Source organism: Nyctereutes procyonoides, unplaced genomic scaffold (genome assembly GCF_905146905.1).
Source record: "Nyctereutes procyonoides isolate TBG_1078 unplaced genomic scaffold, NYPRO_anot_genome, whole genome shotgun sequence".
Lineage (NCBI taxonomy): Eukaryota > Metazoa > Chordata > Mammalia > Carnivora > Canidae > Nyctereutes > Nyctereutes procyonoides.
This window is the reverse complement of record NW_026575047.1, coordinates 20,159,795-20,179,358: the sequence shown is the minus strand read 5'-3', so window position 1 is coordinate 20,179,358 and position 19,564 is coordinate 20,159,795. Positions and strand designations below refer to the sequence as shown.

The window sequence follows — 19,564 nt, the reverse complement described above, 5'->3', positions numbered from 1 at the left end:
TTTCCTATGGAATTAGGTATGCTAGGCACTGGATCCTTGAAAGCATATTGTGGGCTTTGAAGGCCACGTTAAGGAAGATCTAACGCTGACCACTAATGGTGGTCAGTCATTTCCATGGTAAGTAAGTCGAGCACCGTCTCTCTCCCCATCCGAGGCTTCAGGTGATAATCTAGATCTAGAACCAGCTAACAAGCTGCTGGTAGAGTGAATTTGTTCCGTAACCTGTCCTGTGAATATCAATGCTAACAACGGTGTCTTGTGTTTTTTTTTTCTTTTTTTCCTTTCCTTTTTTTTTTTTTTTAAATCAATGTGCTTTTTTCCTATGTGAATAATTATATGTCTAGAAACAGCCATGGAGTGATTTTGCTGTTCTGAATGGGGGAAAGATTAATAGTGACATTTGGAAGGCAAGTATATTGTCAGATTCCAGATCATTTAATATTTTGTCCTTTCTGCATGGCTGTGGCTGTATCTTTTTCTTCTTCATGAATATCATCCATTCTGCAGGGACGCAGTGATGGGGCTTTTTGCTAGGGATGTCCAGCTCACACACATGTTGCCTTTTTTTTTTTTTTTTTTTTTTTTTTGATGTGTCCTGTTGTGAATGATTTCAAGCTGATTGCCCCGGGTTCCCTGTTGTCTTGTAAGAACTGGGGCTTGCACCGAGCCAGCATCCAGCAGTCCTTGCATGCCCTTTTCTGCCTAAGCTCACATACACTCTCTGCCTCATGCCGGGAGGACTTTTCTCCCCCTTGATATTTGAGGCCACATCACGGGGCCTCCCCCTTTCTCCATTAACAGGGATCTGTTTTCCTCTAGGACTTGCATGCAGCCACAGTCAACCCGGACCCCAGTTTAAAAGAGTTTGAAGGAGCAACACTCCGCTATGCGTCTTTGAAACTCAGGTAGGGCATTGGGAAGGCCTGCCATAATGTGTGGCTTCTCATGGCTAGAGTTTACAATAGAATTCTAAGTCCAATTTTCTGTTTTTCTTTCTAGAAATGCCCCACATGCTGATGATGATGATTCTTGCAGTATCAATAGTGACCCAGAAGCCAAGGTTTGTGAGAAATGTGCTTTCAGTGGTCAAAGTAATGACTTTGGAAATGGCTTGGTTTTTATAAATTATTAACCCAGAGCTACTTACTAAGTGATTATTCCTAACACTTAAAATAAATCCCTGGGCCAAGGTAGGTTTGGGAGGATTTCCATAATCATCTAGACCGTACCTATATCTCACTACATCAGTTCTGTGCAGTGTAATAAGTTAAAATTATTGTTCGAACGAGTGGGCTCCAGAGGTCTTTAAAGATACACCAGGCTCTGCCTTGCAGAGCAATGGGAGGGGCAATCGGCAGGTGCTGCAAGACCCCTCACGCCCATCCAGTCCAGGACAGCCTCACACTTGCACTGTGTCTTTCATAAACACAGGCCTGATTGACAGTAGGAAAACAAGAGTGAGCTTTTGCTTCTGGACTTTTGGTGGGATGCCAGCAAGGCCAGCATGGGCATGTGGCCAGTGTAGTTGCACAGGGTCCCATGCCTGGGGTTTAATGCTGGGTGATCACCATCTTGAAATTCTTAATAATTTTATGTCTGGAGTTGTGTTTTTGCAAGTGAAGTCCAATGGGGCGATGGAGCATGCAGCAGGGAGTTGGAGCCTCTCCTTATGAATAGTCCTGCTACCTCCCAACCTCCTTGAGGTTCTCAACTGAGAGGTTGAGAGGTTCTCAACTGTTTGTTTCCCTTCTTCTTGGCACCTCAGGCCCTGCCAAACATCCTCATCTCTGCATCCGTCCAGCAATGACTACTGCCTTCCACCCCAGTAGGAGCCTTACTGTGAGCTTGGAGAGAGCTGGCTTTGGGCACACGTGCTTCCATGGCATCTCAAGGAAGGCATCTCAAGGAAGGATGGCAAGGAAGGGCAAAGTAGTGGCCACCCCAGCCAAGACTGACAGCTTAACAGTGTGTTCAGTGGGGGTGAGGCCCTGCCCACTCCCAATCCGGGTACCTAGTGTGTCCTGGCACAGATGTTGCAGTACACTTGAGGATCACCTATCTGCTGTGCATCAGGGTAGGGGAGATGGGTCCACAGAAAAGGGGAGGATTCCTGACTCAGTTTCCCCATTCCTGACCAGGGCACAGGAGCATCAGTCCAGCAGCAGGTGGGATGGGAAACCCAGGAGGTGTTGGTCCGTGCAGGGTGGTCAGGGCCCTGGGCCATTTGTAAGGGTCTGCACTTACCCTGCAGATAACCTGTGCCCAAGAGAGCGACTTTAAATACCTAGTAAAACACACCATAGTGATTGAAGAGAGAAAATGTCGAAGAAAAGCAACAATTTTGTTTCAACACTTTTTACGGCATTTTTCCCCCTGCCTTTTGAACAGGGGCTCTGCATTTTCTTTCTGCATATTACATTTCCACTTGCAAATTATGTAGCTGGTCCTAGATATTTTTTCTCAGTCCCAAAGCAGATTTGTGTCTATGAATAAAATAGCAAATAAGTTCCCTTAGTAGTAGTTAAGTGGGAAACACCATGCCGTTTCAAAACCTTGTCTCCTTGAAACTGCCATACTGCTGTCTGTGCTGGGCGAATCATCTGCTTGCCTTTGAACACCTCCTCCCTCCTTCCAGGGCTCCTAGTCCACTCGGCTACATTCTAAGCGCAGCCTCATAGCACGAAGGTGTTCTAGAGCCAGTGGCATTCTGAACAAGTCCTTGGGCCACTGCTAACATGCTGGCCTTTAAAGATAAATTTTATGGCAGGGAGCGGAGGTAGTAAAACAGGAAGGTGGGCTGGGAGTCATTTGCTTTGCTACCAGGTGTTTTACAAGGATTCTCCCCGAAGGCTGGAGGAGGCGGGGTGGGTGGCATTCTCTTCCTCCTTCCTGAAGCACCAGCTGTGATGGGGAGTTTTGGTGCTCAGGGAAGATGGTGCGCTGGGAGGGATGGTGCACTTGGTGTGCTCAGAGGGATGGTGCACTTGGCGCACTGGGAGGGATGGTGCACTTGGTGTGCTCAGAGGGATGGTGCACTTGGCGCACTGGGAGGGATGGTGCACTTGGCGCACTGGGAGGGATGGTGCACTTGGTGTTCTCAGAGGGATGGTGCACTTGGTGCACTGGAAGGGATGGTGTGCTGGGAGGGATGGCAAAACTGACGAGTGGGTGGGTCTGGTGAGTTGCTGGGGGAGAGGAGATTGTTACCAGGACAGAAGGCCTGGTTGAAGTATTACCCAAGTTGTGCTTTCTCTTTTTACCTCCCAGTGGCACCGTTCACTGAATTCTTTATCTGCCCCTTGCTGGTACCCACGTGTCTATTCCAACACCTATTATGAATTTGTTCATATTAATGAGGACATTCGGTTTTGCCATTCGGTTTTGCCATTCGGTTTTGACATTGGTTTTGCCATTGCCATTTTGCCTCATATTAATGAGGACATTCGGAATTGCCATTGCCATTCGGTTTTGCCATTGAAGCTGTACTGAGTTCTAAATGAGAAAGTGCATGTATGGGATTATTTATTTTATATCCTACCTTGTTTTATATAAGACCTTAGAAAATTTATAAGAACAAATGCTTTCTTTTCTTTTAAGGCACAGAAAATGTAAAGGAATAATCAGTACATCTGTCTGTGCTGGGGCAATAGACAAGGGTCAGAAAAGATCAGACTAGGGAAAAGAAAAAAAAAACATAGTTTTTCAAATCATAGGACTCCACACAGTTATGGAAATTGACCTGCAGGTTCATTTTTTTGTGCCTCTTGGTGATTATTTTCACCGAGGTTTCTTAGGGTAAATGGCACAAATCCCTAGGACAATGGAGAATCCCAAGATGTCTGCACACTATATGTGCTTTTTTTTTTTTTTTTTTTTTTTACTATATGTGCTTCTAATTAATCCCACCCACCCTGGATTCTGCAGGTCCCCCTGCTGTAGAGAGTCACTGTCATTGTTGAAGACCCCCAACGTAGTGGGAGGGCAGAGCGTTTTAGAACCCTGCGTTACATGTATCACACTGTACATGAGGCATAAACCTCCCAGTTCCTTATGGTGTATAAGAGTGTTTCTAGTGCTTCTTTATAAAGTAACAGTAATAATATTTGTTGAGTGTTCACTTTTTTCCAGGCATTGTCCTTAAGACTTTATCTCTCCTGGCAATTATTGTCACAAAAATTCAGTGGCCTGAGTATCATTATCTCTATATCGCAGATGAGGAAACTGAATCACAGAAGGTTAAGCAGCTAGTAAGTAAATAGCTTCAGGATCTGAATCTAGGCCATGTGGCTACAGAGCCCACACTCACGAGACTTTGAGAAAAGAAAATTCTTCATACATTTGCGTATTTGAAAGTTGCTAAGAGAATATATCTTAAAACTCCTATCACAAGAAAAAATGTTTTGTAGCTATATGATGATGAATATTAACTAGACTTATTTTGGTGATCATTTTGCAATGTATGCAAATACTGAATTATTGTGTTGTACACCTGAAACAAAGATAATGTTATATGCCAGATATACCTCAATCAAAAAAAAAAAAAACTCACCTGGAGCTTTATTTAGGGGCAACCACCAAATTATGTGTCCTCAGTAATATTCCAACTATACATAGATATATGGGAATTTGGGTTTTGTCAGTCGGTGTTTCATAGCATGACTCATTGGAAGCAAAGGACAAACACCCAGGCAAAACTCATTTCAAGTAAACTGGTGGAAGATTATGACAGTGTGGACTAGCTTGTGGGTCTGATTTGAGGCAGTGTTGAACTGGACTCCAGAAGTGGAAGGGATGGGCTGCAGGATTTTTCCATCCCTTTGTAGCATGGTTTCAACAAGGCTTATGGTCAAGGTTGGGCCTAAAACAGGAGGAAGCCAAGGGGGCTGGAGTAGAGATAGGCTGCATCGCTGGTGATTGGCAAATCTACACACTTTAATTCACCATGGACCCAGTGGGGTTGACCTTCCTTTGAGGAAATTGAGGAGTCTTGCTGTGTTTCCCCTCTGGATGCATGGTCCCGCTACCCACTAATGGAAATTCCAGGCATGGGATGCCTTGCAGGGAAGACCAAGCTGTTCTGTCAGATTTACAACTATTTTAAAATCCAGCAGCCCTATTAAATGAAATTATTCTTTACCAATTTTGAAAAAGCTGATGAGTTTTGAACTAACTTCAGTGTGGAGTCACTTTGGAGGAGTCCTCCGCACAACACACACACACACGTACCCCCTGTGCTTTGCCATCTGTCCCCTTAATGCCTGTTTGATGTCACTGAGGGCACCTAAGAAGGAAGAAGTGGCAAAGACCTGGATTTTCGAGATGTTCAAGTCCTTTGTGGAAGTCAGTTACTTCTTTAGATAACCCTTCACATTCCTTCAGTCTGCCAACAGCTGGAAAACTGAAGTCCCCCCAGATAAGCAGAAACTATCCTCTCTTTAGGGAAAAAAAATTAATTTCATGTGCCATGGAATTATAAATATAGCTCCTAAGGACTGATTACTAAAAAGTTATTATAGAAAATGTCTTCCTTCCTGAGTGAAGCATACATGCTAAAACAACTAAAATCATTTTTAGGGTATCAGGATGTGGTACTTCCCAACCCTCTCCAGCCACTGAGTCTGGGCACCTTGATCATCATTTGTTCAAGGAAACCTCTTAATAGCAGTGACAACATAAAATGACCACACCATCCCCACCCGACACTCACACAAGGACCTCCCTAACCCCCTCACCAAAGAGCAAAGTATTTTTAAAACTTTGAAAATGTTTTTCAAGCCTACCTCAGTTTTTGTGCAATAATTTCTTTTGTAGTTGAGAGTAATGTGTGTTTGTATATAATTCTGAGGTCTTCATTCTTTTGTTTTAAAATGATTCTAGATTTACAGGGGATCCCTGGGTGGCTCAGTGGTTTAGCGCCTGCCTTTGGCCCAGGGTACGATCCTGGAGTCCCGGGATCGCATCCCACATCGGGCTCCCTGCATGGAGCCTGCTTCTCCCTCCTCCTGTGTCTCTGCCTCTCTCTCTCTTTCTCTCTATAATAAATAAATAAATAAATAAATGAATAAATGAATGAATGAATGAATGGATGAATGAATGAATAAATAAATCTTTGAGAAAATAAAAAATAAAATAAAATGATTCTAGGTTAACAGAAGAGTCAGAGATTGAGTTCCCATATAACTTTCACCTAGTTTTCCCAAATAACATCTTCATAATCTTAGTATAATAATCAAAGTTAATAAATAAATACTGATACCACATCATTAACTGTAGACCCTATTCAGTTTCTCAGTTTTTTTTTCCACTAGTGTCCTTTTTTTGTTCCAGGACCCAATCTAGGATACTATGTCATGAGCTCTTTAAAAATCATTTCAGGGGTGCCTGGATAGCTCAATCAGTTGGGTGTCTGACCCTTGATTTCAGCTCAAGTCATGATCTCAGGGTCTTGGGATCATGTGCCACATTGGGCTCCTCGTTCAGAAAGGAATCTGTCCCTTTTCCTCTGGTCTCCCCCAATTCGTACTTCTGTGCACACACACACACTCTCTCTCTCAAACAAATAAATAAAATCTTTTAAAAAATTATTTCATATATTCCTTTCCACAGTTATCAGATGTGTCACTCTTAACTCCATTAATATAAAGCTACTTTAATTAATAGCACCGTAATCCACCTAGGCACCCAGTGGCCACAGGAGCAACTTCTAGCACTGCAGAGCAGAGCTACAACTTCATAAAACTAGGTGACTTTTTATCTTTTTGTTGCTTTGGTATAGGTTGCTAAAACTGGTACTCCCTGGTCAGAGGCTATCAGTTTATGACTCTGTCACCTATTGCAAAATTGCTTTACAGAAAGGATACAGCAGCATATAATTCCACCAGTCATGTCCTAGAATACGCTTCTTTGTTCACTGCCCACTTTAACTCTAGGCTTTGTCATTTTAATTTATTCAGCCTAGTTTTATTGCACATGGGCTACTGTGTCCTCTAAAATTTCCCCTTCTTAAATTATCAAGACAGGACATTGCTTTATGAAGAAACTCTGTTTCTGTCCATTCTTGGCCGTTTCTTCCTCTATGCTTATTTTTCTATGAAATTTGTAGATTAAATATTTATTTAGGAATAATTTCAAATATACAGAAAAGTTGCACAGATAGTACAGAGAGTTCCCAATTCCCCTTCACCCAGCTTCCCCTAACGTCCTGTCTTACATAACCATAGTACATTTTGTCAAAACTGAGAAATTAACAGCACCAAATGATTAAACACTTTATTAAGATGTTATATCAGTTTCTCTTCTAATATCCTTTTTCTGTTCCAAGATCTAATTCAGGGTACCACTTGTATAGTGTCTATGCATTTTAGATTCGAAACATTCTTCATTATTGTAATCCCAAATGTTTTTTTCTCTAATCGTTTTTCTCTCTTTTGTATTACTTTTTCCATGTGAAAATGTTTTTGAAATTCCTGTGTACACAAACTTTTTATATATAATTGCCTTTTGTGCTTCATTTGTCAAGAAGGCAACACCTTGCCCTATTTAGGCAGTCGGTGGGGTGCAAGTCAGATAACTTGCATTTCTAATTTCCCATTAATTTGCTATCTGACCTCTTATTCATCCTACTTTAATACCTTAAAATCCAAATTTAACCCCATAAAACTTTTTTTAAAGATTTTTATTTATGTATTTGACATAGAGAGAGAGCACAAGCAAGGGGAGCAGCAGAGACAGAGGGAGAAGCAGGCTCTCCTCTGAGCGGGGAGCCTGATGAGGGGCTGGATCCCAGGACCCTGGATCATGACCTGAGCAGAAGGCAGATGCTTAACCGACTGAGCCACTCAGAAGCCCCAAAACTGTCTTTTTCTAATGGCCTGTAGCACATTTCTGGCCAAACCCTTGATTATAATGATCAACACCAGAATAACATTTTATAGTTAAATTGTAGAAAACTTAATCCTTTGAAAAAAGTATGCTAGGTTCTCAGAGTTCTTTTTCCTCCTTTGTGTCGCTCTGCTTGGACTTCTGTAAAGGAGCCGTTCCGCCACCTTGTGGGCAATATTGAAAATTACATCTTTAAAGAAATGGGTGGGAGCCACCTTTCATTGGGAATCATTGAATTGCTTATAGCTGGAAGGGATGCTGGAGATGATCTAAAGGGCCTCCTTTACAGGTGAAAAAGAGTAAGTCCCAGAAAAGTTGAGTAAATAACTTTCTGAGGGTCACACAATCGGTTTGTGGTAGAGATGGCACTCAAAGCCAGGTCTTCTGGGCCTTGGACTACCCCGGCTTAGTGTATAACAAATCATTTCCAGGATATTTATGAAGAGAGGCTTCTAGAACTCCCTTTAGGACATTCTCCTCTGAAGTCTGTAGAAGAGGAATTGGGTAACTCCTTAATTATCCACCTTCACCTTCCTCATCTGTAAAATGAATGTGTGATCGTCTCAGAAGTCACCCTGGTTCTGAGAAATTCCAGGTGAAATGTAGCAGTCTTGACCTATGGCTCTGGAGATGCCATCGTTTAGGCTCATCTATCTTCTTCAAGAGCTGGAGAAGGGAAGAAAGAGTAACTTGCTTACTGCTCTCCAGGGCTGGAGACAGGCTGCTGACTCCCCCTTTGCAAACACACTCAGCCTGTGCTCTGCACACAGGCACTCACATGCAGATTTCCTGCAAACACCAGGCATTGTGTTTATTTCCCCATATTACAGATAAGAAACTGATGCTTTGAACAGGTTACATAATTTGTTTTGTCACACAGCTAGTGACTGGTGGAGGTAGAACTTGAACTCAGATGCTTTTGACTCAGAAGCCCAGGAAAGTGTCTGCACCCACTCCCAGTAATTAATTCCCTAAGCTTTCTTTAAGGGTAAAGCTTAGGCGGCCCTGATGTTTTGGATGGAGGCAGCAGAGATGTCAGAGGTGGGTCTGGGTGAGGGAACTGCAAGGTCATCACTTGAGGACAGGCTCCCCCTTTCTTTTCACCGTCACCCCAACTCATGTGGTCCAGTCCTTTGCAGTACTTTAAACTCCCCTGCATGTGTTGGCAAATTCAGACTCAGGTGTTCTAGGGACAAGACAAGGAGACTGTATTTCTGTTAGGCTTCCAAATGCTGCTGCTGCTGGTCTATACCCAACAACACTTAAGAGTCGTAACACTAAAAAGTTTGAAACCTGATCAATAAAGCATTGTTTTCCTGCATCTTCTGCAGGGAAGCCGACGGAAACTTTCTACACAGCACTTTCCTGTTCTGTTATGGCCCATTTGCAACCAGTTCTCAGCTGCCTGGGGGGTTTTTAGCCAGGTGCTGGATTTTGTGTAAGCTCTGCTTGTCTGCTTACTCTTTTGTTACAACCTGCCCCAGAAGGGAGGAGAAGGGGGGATGGAGATGATGATGCAAATCAGTCCAGTGGTGGGTTTGGTGGAGGAACTTTCTGAAGTGAGTGATGAATGAACATGAAATTCTAATACTCCTCTGTGAGCCTTATTTATCTGTGCCCTCCCTTGGTTCCTATTAGCATAGATTTTCATGAAGTAATTAGATTAGTGGCTACTGACTAGATTAGCACGAATAGATAAACAGGAAGGGGTAGGGAGTATTTACTCATTCAGATTTATTTTGGGTCTGTGTAGCACATTCATTATCATTACTTAGCATTAGTATGGGATTTTATGTCTGTGTATAGTTCTCATAATTGACTTTGATTCATGTGGCACAGGTTTTTCTTTCAGAAATCCTGATCTGTACGAAAAGGTTGGATTTGATTTCTGTTGCGATTCCTTTAACTCTGTCAAACACATTTATTGAGTGTACAATGCTGAAGGAGCAGCTGTAGGATAAATGGTTAATAGCATTCTGGGATTTTGTGACTTGCATGAGTTTAAAGCCAGACTCTGCTGTTTACTAGCTGGGTGACCTTGGCAAGTTGCTTAGCCTCTCTGTACCTCAGTTTCCTCTTTTGTAGAGTGAGGATAATAATAGTACCTATTTCCCATTAAATGGCATAGATGTTGCTTGATATATTATAAACATAAGATATATCTCAAGTGCCTGGAGCCATCCCTGGCACGTAATAAGCATTCTTTATGCATTAGCCATTATTACTATTTCTGTCTAAAGAGGAGTAGATATGTTCCCTGCTTCAAGGGGCAGACAACAAACAGGAGAATTTGATGCATTGTTCTAAATGCGACTTACCATGTCATGAATGGACACTGTGCTAGGGGCATCGACCCGGGCTGACAGTGAGGGGTGGCTCATGTGGTTTCCCAGAAGGAGTCAATACCTAAGCTGATACCCTAGTCCTAAGGGTACTTGCACTGCAACAGGATTTAGTGATTCTTCCCCATTCAGTAAATGTAAATGCAGAATATTTGAAAATAATTTTATATGCAAATTTGTGTTCATGTTCACCAAGTGCCTTTAGGAACAGATCTATTAATAGGACATTCGTCATTGGGAACGCCTGAATTAAGCATCCGACTCTTGATTTCAGCTCAGGTAATGGTCTCAGGATTGTGAGATAGAGCCCCACATTGGGCTCTGAGCCAGGTGTGGAGTCTGCTTAAGGACTCTTTCTCTCTCTCCCCCATACCCACCCCCTCTTGCTCCAGTGCACACACACACACATTTTCTCACTCAAAGAAAAGTTTATCATATTTGTCCAGTGCTACAGATAGCATTGTTGCCGTTACCTATTCCTGTAAACTTATGTAACAAACCATGCCAAAACTTGGTAGCTTAAAACAACCATTTATTTTGCTTGTGATTTTGTGGAATTTGGGAAAGGTTCAGTAGTGCAGTTCTTTTCTGATCCACATAGAGGCCAGCGGGGGGTGGTTGGAGGGTCCACTTCCAAGATGGCTTCTTACTCACATGCCTGGCAGCTCGGTGCTCCTAGGTTTCTCTGTCTCTCATCGCCTGGCATCTCATCTTTCAGTCTCTCTCCATGTGGCTTGGCTTTCTCACAGTAGTGGTCCCTGGGTAGGCAGTGTACTTCTCATGTGGGGTCTGGCTTCCAAGAAGCAGGGAGCTAAAGCCACCAGGTGACACAAGTCTATTCCTTGCTGAGGAATAGACCTAGACCTAGACCTCCACCTAGACCAATGGGGGAGACGTGGCCTCTGCCTCTCAAGGGAGCATGGCAAGGTCACATTGCAAGAGTACATAGGACGGGAAGCTTTGTTGCAGCCATCTTTGGAACATACAAGCTGCGGTAAATGTCATTCCCACATTTCAGTTGTTCAACAAAAATGTCTTTAGTGAAGGGCATTATCAACACAGTTGAATCAAGAAACCAAGGCACAGAGCCAATGATGAACATATCAAGTCTTGGCAGAATGAGATTCATCCTCTCATGTGTGGCTTTTAGGTTGACATTCACAAAGAGAAAATACAGACTATCTCATTCAAGCTTTAGGAGGAATGGGAGGAGCATAGAGAGGCAACTTGATCTGCCCAAGAATGCATGACTTGTCTGGGAAGAGCAGAACTCCAAGCCAGTCTTCCTGACCCTAGTTCGGCACGGTTTTCCGTTGAGCAGAGCTGACACTCATTCTCGGACATTGAGCCATTGGCCTTGGATGTTCATTTTGACTCCTAGCCCAGAGGACAGCTTTTGTGTTTCTAAAACTGTTTTCCTCCCTTTATTTGCCAACATGGCCAAACATAATGCTGTGATGCTGGCAGAACCATGGCTCCCTTTCCCTTATTAACTTCTGGTCACTACACTTGTCTGAATGAGCAGTCAAGGAATTGGCAGCCACGTAGCCCCTGAGTTTTGAAGGGCGCTATTGAAATGAGATGCATTGTTCTCCATCATTGGCAGCTGCACCTTGTGGTGGTGGATGCCCAGGAAGGCTAATTAAGGAAAGGCAGATTTCCTCTTTCCCTGAAGGAAGGCGGCAGGAAACAGGTGAGGTGAACGGGCAGCAGCCAGCAGCAGTGGTGGAGATGAGCATCCAGGAGAATGCTGGGGCAGCAGGTGTGTGAACCCAGCCCTGTGGGATCCTGGCAGAGAATATGGGCCATGGCTAGTCACAGCACTGAGCAACCGTAGGCAGAAGCAGCAGCAGTGCCTTCATCCAGCAGAGCTGGGTCTTCCAGGAAGGGCCAGCTGGTCAAGTGCTGGGGGTCCTGATGCTGGCATGTCAAGACTACCTAGAAAATTGCCAACAGACATCAGACCTTGTGCTCTTAGGGCTGTCAGTTCAAAATTAATACCAGTACTGAGGTAGTAATGCAAACATTTCTCATTTCTTTGCTGCTAGTAAAATCTATAGAGAAATGGTCGCTCCTCCTACCAGGCTGTCAGAATTATTCAGATGCTGAGTCATTTTAGCTGAACCATACCTTCCCCTCACTTGCAGGCCTCCTCAAAGTGTGAAGTCACAAAGATCAGAATCTGAGTTCTTCCTCCACCCCTGGCTCTGCTGCTTATAAGGAAATCATTTTCATAGTCAGGCTTCCTTAGTGTCAATCTCTGATACCAAGAGTGACAGTTCTCCACAGTTGTCCAGGACGGATTCATCCATCCATTCGTTTGGCATCTGTTTATTCAACAGCTTTTACGTGTCAGCTGGTGTGAGGTCCATCAGACTGGGGAGGGGAGGAAAAGAAAACAATACAGCTGAGAAAATGGTGGTCTCATTTAAGAACGACAGCGACAATGTTGCTGGAAGAGAGAACTTGTAACTGTACATTGGATTTCAGTTGCTTCATGTTGAAGGCAATGTTTGAGGTCAGTTCACTAAGCAATAACATATGAATAATTGTAACTGGCAATTTAAGAGTCAGTAGATGAATGGATAAAGAATATGTGGTGTATATATGTATATATACATGATTTACATACACACTGGAGTAGTAGTAGCATTCAGCCATGAGAAAGAAGGAAATCCTGCCATTTGTGACAACATAGATGGACCTTGAGGGCATCATACTAAGTGAGATAAGTCACACAGAAAGCCAAATACTGGGGTCCCTGGGTGGGTCAGCAGTTTGGCGCATGCCTTTAGCCCAGGGCATGATCCTGGAGTCCCGGGATTGAGTCCCGCATTGGGCTCCCTGCATGGAGCCTGCTTCTCCCTCTGCCTATGTCTCTGCTTCTCCCCACCCCCTCTGTATCTCTCATGAATAAATAAATAAGATATTAAAAAGAGAGAGAAAGCCAAATACTGTATGACATCACTTACATGTGGAATCTGAAAAAGCCAAGCTTGTAGAAACAGAGTGGTTGCCAGGGGCTCAAGGGTGTGGGAAATGGAGAGATATTGGTCAAAGGATACAAACTTCCAGCTGTAGGATAGAAACTCTGGGGATCTAATGCACCAAATGGTGATCATAGTCAATAATACTTTATTATAAACTTCAGAGTTACTAAGAAACTAGATCGTAACTGTTCTCATCACATGCACACACACACACAAAGATAATCGTGATATGATACAGGTTTTAACTAATGTTATGCTAGTATTCATATTATAATACATAAATGTATCAAACCAACACATTGTATCTCTTAAACCGACACAATGTTGTATATGTAGATACATATTAACTATCTTTTAAAGATATCAGTTATATCTTTAAAAATAATTAGTTTAAAAAATAATTTCAATTGACCTTGAGACCTTAAAAATAACTTCATTAAGATTATGCTTAGCTATTGAACCAACATACTCTTAACCGAAATCTCCAGCCAGGTAATCTTTTAGTTCGCTTTCTATTGGCACAGAGCAGAGATGTGTCCCTTTGGATTCTATTATAGTCTCTCATTCTCTTAGCAGATTTGCTGCTCAGGAAGGGGCAGACAGGTTCCTACCTGGGGCCCACTTTTCTGCTCCAGCCACCTTACCAATGGTCAGTCTGAGCAGCAGTGACCCCCCATCTCTAGCAAATCTGGGAAGTTGGCCCACGTAAATGACACATGGATCTAGGGCCAAGAATATATGATTGCTCAAAAAGCCCTTCCTATGACAGCCATGATTTTTTTTTTTTTTTAGAGCCGTGAGTTCAGATGAGATCTATAGCAACCTAGAGCTTATTTATAGACCGTGCTCAGTTTTTTCCCTTTACACTAATGCTATAGACCAGTGTTACTCACAAAGTAACATAAAATTCTACATAAAATTCATCCATGTTACTTCAGATACTCTTCTGCATTTTCGCCATGTTTTAATTGAGATCTGGAAACAGTGACATGAATGGACATCCAGTGTAGACTGTCGTCCTTTGGGAATGGTAGAGGGTGGGTGAAGAAGGAGACTCACAGTATACTCTGATTCTATCCATGTGCTGAGCACCCTGCTGGGTGTGTGACATGCTGTGGACCATCCGATTCTCCACACAACCCTGCAAGGAAGGCAGTAACTATTATTCCATTTTACAGATGAGGAAATTGAGATTTACAGAATTGGAATCCCTTTCCTAAAATCACAAAGCCATTATGTAGACAAACTAAAATTCGAACCTGAATGAGACAGACTCTCAAACCTGTGTTCTTTCTTTCTTTCTTTTTTTTTTTTCCGTGTTCTTTCTGATAATAAAATCGCCATGGTGTTTGCTAATGTTCACTGAGCATTTGGCATTTGCGAGACACACATAGACCGAGGTGGTATGGGGCTGTTACTGGCACGCTCAGGGTTCTGCCTTTCGGGCTCCTTTGGCACCTCTGTCAATGGCAGTGACAAACGCCCACACAGCACCGCTGCTGTTCTGCTCTCCCACAAGCCCTGTGAGGTGTGTTCCTTTGTTTCTTCTATTTTTAGTCAAAGCTGAGGGTTAGAATCTCAGGTGACTTGCCCGCAGTTGGTAAATGGCAGAGCTGAGATTTGCACCCAGGCAGCCAAGCTCCCACGCCCAAGCTTTTACTCTCTGGATGCTTGCCTGTCCACGCAGTGGGCCTTCCCATGGCCTGGCAAGCACATCTGGTTTGTTTCTCTGGTTTCCTGTGTGATTGTTGTGGGAAATCTCTACCACCAGCTCAAGTTTTCCTGAAGATGTGCAACCGTTTTCAGAGATGGAGAGGAAATACCAAATATGGTTTTTGTGCCTGTTTTGTTTTTTGTTTTCGTTTGCTTGCTTTGTATTGGTGATCCCAGGTAGTTGACTCGCAGAGAATAACAAAAGAGGAAAAACCAGCCAGTGTCCTTGTCCCTCCTGCAGGGCCATGCTTCAGGTAGAAAGTGTATGAAGTAGGAGCTGGAGTATCTGGGTTCTAGCTCCAGTTTGTTGGTGATGAGCTGTGTGACTTTGAATAAGTCACTTAACCTCTCTGGACTTTGCTTATCTCACCTGTAGAATGGGATGATGCTATTGCCTATTCTGGGAACCTCACAGTGTTACTGTGAGGACCAAAGAAGATGTTATAGAAATGCTTTGAGGGCAGTGGCTCAGTCGCTTAAATGTCCAACTTGTGATTTCGGCTCAGGTCATGATCTCGGGGTTGTGAGATCAAGCCCTGAGTCAAGCCCAGGTCAGGCTCTGTGGTCAACAGGGAGTCTGCTTAAGGATTCTTTCTCTCTCTCCTTCTCCATCTGCCCCTCCCCCAGCTCATGTGTGTACACCCCCCAAATAAATCTTAAAAAATATGCTTCGATAACCTGCAGCTCTGGCTAAACATAAAGTATAATTTTGGTCTTCCAACAGTTTCTTTACAAAATTGTACTGTCGTGGGGTTCCTATAGTCCCGTCAGCAATGGTGAGTAATGGATTTTTGCTGCTGTGTGAACAGTCAGCTGGAGGCCAATCCCAGGCGTGCTCCCTCTAAAGCAACCTCCCTCCCTCCCTAGTTCAGCCAGAATGGGAACGAAGCACTGGAGTCCAGTCATACAAATCTTCCTTCGCTGGAGCCCCTGGTTAAAGCCTAGTCAGTCGGGCTTTGCATCCAGAACCCTGGTTAAAATGATTTGGGCTTTAGCCAGCAGAGGCTTTATGCTTACTCCAGAGTTCTATGTCAATATTCATGGGCTTCAAAGTTGCCCCCATGTTGCTGGGAACACTGGGTGGTTTGCTTGCTCCTTGCCCCGGCTGCTGCCCCCCAACCCCCGCAAGCAGTTGCAGAAGGTTCAGAATCTGGCCTGCTGCCTTGAGCAGCAGTATCTGGCCTGCTGCCTTGAGCAGCATTAAAGCACTCTTACTGTCACAGAGATAAATAATGTAGCACCTATAAAACACTTTCCCTAAAACCTTGTTTTTTTGTTTTTTTTTTTTTTGTTTTTTTTTTAGCTTATTGTAAAGTTAACACGGGGTGGGGGGAAATGGACACAGGAAGCTGAGAGGTTTCCCAGGGGCCCACAGCCTACTCTGGCATTCCATTACATGTAAAACAGTGTCCCATTCCTCTAGAGTTCTTGGAGGGTCTCTCTCTGTGAAGGATGGAAAGTGTGCAGGGATGAGCGTGTTGTTGTGCCAGCACCAAGTCCCTGTATGTTAGCAAAGGTGATGATGTGCGGGTTGAAGCTGGTCTTCTTTCCCACTGGAGTAAGCTTTGTAGAACCAAGATAATGCGGTCCAGCCAGCCCTGGGACATGCCGCATTGTTAACACGTGAAGATATTCTGAAGACATAAAAACAAATCTTATTTTGTTACTGTGGGTACCCAGGTGTGAACTGCCATTCTCTCCTTGAAGGTAAAAAGAGCCTCTTCCCAAAGCGCTTTGAACAAGGAGGTGGTCAACACTTGAATGCATTATCACAGAATATTAACTCACCATAGTGCATTTAAAGCTTTGCCCCAGGGATGCCTGGGTGGCTCAGTGGTTGCATCTGCCTTTGGCCCAGGGCGTGATCCTGGAGACCTGGGATCAAGTCCCACGTCGGGCTCCCTGCATGGAGCCTGCTTCTCCCTCTGCCTCTCTTTCTCTGTGTCTCTCATGAATAAATAAATAAAATCTTTTAAAAAAAAAAATAAAGCTTTGCCCCAGAGATAAAGGGCTTTTGGGTAGAGGGTTCCCTGTTTTAGTATCTTGTCCTTAAGAAGTTCAGTATTACCACCGTCCAGATTCTTCCTTACAATTCCAAGCACCTACCTCTTGCTTAATATATTGTGTGGAAGGACAGCTTTCGATTGGCATCATCCCCACTCTTTACGATACTTCAAGATACTGCTTTCATTCTTCTCTGAGAAAATTAATGTGGATTCCCTCCACTGTTCTTTATAATTTGCAAAGCTCATGTTGCTTTGATTAGTTTCGCTGATTTTTCTCTGGATACACTGCATTTTTTCAGAAGAAAAAATTAATCAACTGATACTAAATGCTGATGATGTGCTTGGAACTTACCTAGGCATTGTAGGATATTAAAAAAAAAAAAAAATCTGGTTCCCTGACCTCGTATGGTTCTTACGGATCCTATGGGGACAGTGGAAGCGGTCCTGTGTTGAGAATCAAGAGACCTCTCCTTCCCCATGCCCACCACTCATCCATACTTGCCACTTACAGGCTGGGCAGTCTGGGGCAAGTCACTTTCTTCTGATGGGCCTCATCGATCAAGTAGAGGACAAGACAAGCTTTGAGTTCAGCTCTAAAAATAAGGCTCAGAGGCTAATTGAGGAGCTGGAATTAATTCAAAGAATAGAGCATTACAAGATGAGCTATTGACTGTGTCTACCATAGGAGTTAGGAAAAGAAGAGTTTGGAAATGAGGCTTCTCCTTGAACTTGAGCCAGTTGCCCTGGGCCCAAATCACTAGACCCATGCCAACTCCATTGTAGCGATAGAAGCCTAGTTGTCCCCCAACTGGCTTGGTCCCTGTCTGGGAACCCTATCCTGTCAGGGGAGCCTACAGATGTCAGAATCCTAAGCCCTCCCTCCTTCCCTCTGGCCCTTCCCACCATGTCCTCCGCACCCTGTCTCTGTCAAGGTTTACCTCACTAACTGCTCACTCCCTTGCGCCTCATTACCATCTCAAGGCTCTGTGACAGGATCCGACCTGCGGAGTCATAGCTCTTCTTGGACTTTTGGGAAGACATTACTTTGCAGCACTCTTGCTCTCATTGGTTATTTTGTGTGATCACCAAGATTGGTCACAGTCATGCTTGTTCTTAGAACAGTTTCTGGAGCTACTGAACATTTTCAAGGCTCCTTCTAGCCACCTTTCCTTGTGTCCACACCTTGAGACACAGGTATATTGTATCTTTGGAACAGAACATGGCTAGACATGGGCTAAAGATGTTTCATTCAAATAGAAACCCATCTTCTTGCATTGTATCACCCCAATACAGAGGAAGAGCTGCCAATCTCCATGTGAAGAACAGAATAGGAAGTCACTACCTTGGGAACTTGACATATATTTCTTAAACAGGCTTGCTAATGGCAGTGCCCACTTACAAGAAGAATCCACAGGGGGCTTAGATAAAGCCTAAGATATATCTATTCCTCAGATACTTTGTCATCTCTAGGATTGCATTCTTAGCCTTTATTCTAGTCCATTGCTGAAAATGCCCTCCTCTTTAATATCTCATCCCTATCCTATGAATGCAATGTATCTAATTTAAAGCAAACTCTTTAAAGCAACTACTTAAAATTCTTGAATTGTCATAAATGCCTTGGAAGAGCACCTCTTCATGTTCACCGCGTCTTTCATTTACAAGGAGTGCCAGCTGGCCAGGGACTGTTTCTGCCAGCACCCTTGAAGATCGCCTTCCATGCCCGCTCCACCCCCTGCAAGGCAGATTGTCATTCTTGTTAGCAGGTAATGCTCTTGGGATTCGGTTTACTCATTTGTGAAATGAGGTGGTTGGGTTCCAGGTCCCCAGAGCTCTTGTGTTCTGGCTCTCTGCACCGTGGTTAAATACTTTTCCTGTGTGAGTACTTACAGACTTCTAGGAGTCAGCTTCGAGAACTAAAACATTGTAAATGCCGTCTTTAGGGTTGGTAATAGCAGTGCTTATAATTAAGGTCTTTATAGGTCTCTGTTCTTTATGAGCTCAATGAGTTCATCTCAGACACTTGGTAAAAAGTGCAGATTTTTCGTTTCTTGCTGAGTCGCACAATAAAAGCTTTCTTATAAACCAACAACAAAAATACAGTAACTCCTGATGATGATGATAATTACAGGTCACTTTTACCAGGCATCAGGTATAGGGCAAACCAGCTCCCTGCCCTCATGTCATTTACCCTCCAGTGTGGGGAGGGAGATAAGCAGAAAAATGCAGAAGTGGAATATAATCAGTACATTAGGTGAAAATACTTGCTGTGGAGAAAAATAATGTAGGGAAGAGAGAGCTAGATCACGCTGGGAGGGGTTGCAGTTCTACATGGTTGAGGAAGGCCTCCTAAGAAGGAGAAATCAAGTGAGATGTGAGGGAGTGGCACTGGGTAGATAAGGGGGAAGCCCAAGGGGAGCAGGTGCCTGGCAGAGAAGGGATTGGCCTGGAAGCCAGTGTAGCTGGAGCTGAGTGACTGACACACGGGGACAGGAGTGGGATCAGATGCTGGAGAGGTATCTTACAGTTAGAAATGTCCCGCGAGATCTTTTAGCCCAAACCTTTCTCCCTCCTCGGCTCCCCCTTCTCTTTTCTGTCTTGGTTCAATGAGGAAAATGAAGCTTAGATCATTAGG

At 43.7% G+C, this 19,564-nt stretch overlaps 1 protein-coding gene across 7 annotated transcripts in view; it reads left to right on the top strand.

Moving 5' to 3' along the window:
- Nucleotides 1–19,564, top strand: part of APBB2 (amyloid beta precursor protein binding family B member 2) — a 378,025-nt gene that overhangs the window by 263,705 nt on the left and 94,756 nt on the right. For 5 of the 7 annotated variants that reach the window (XM_055326620.1, XM_055326618.1, XM_055326617.1 and 2 more), the window contains 3 exons: nucleotides 345–407; nucleotides 820–905; nucleotides 1,000–1,060. In XM_055326620.1, coding sequence (XP_055182595.1) covers nucleotides 345–407; nucleotides 820–905; nucleotides 1,000–1,060 — 210 coding nt within the window. The remainder of the gene's footprint in view (nucleotides 1–344; nucleotides 408–819; nucleotides 906–999; nucleotides 1,061–19,564) is intronic. The other 2 variants (XM_055326622.1, XM_055326621.1) reach the window with 1 other exon arrangement.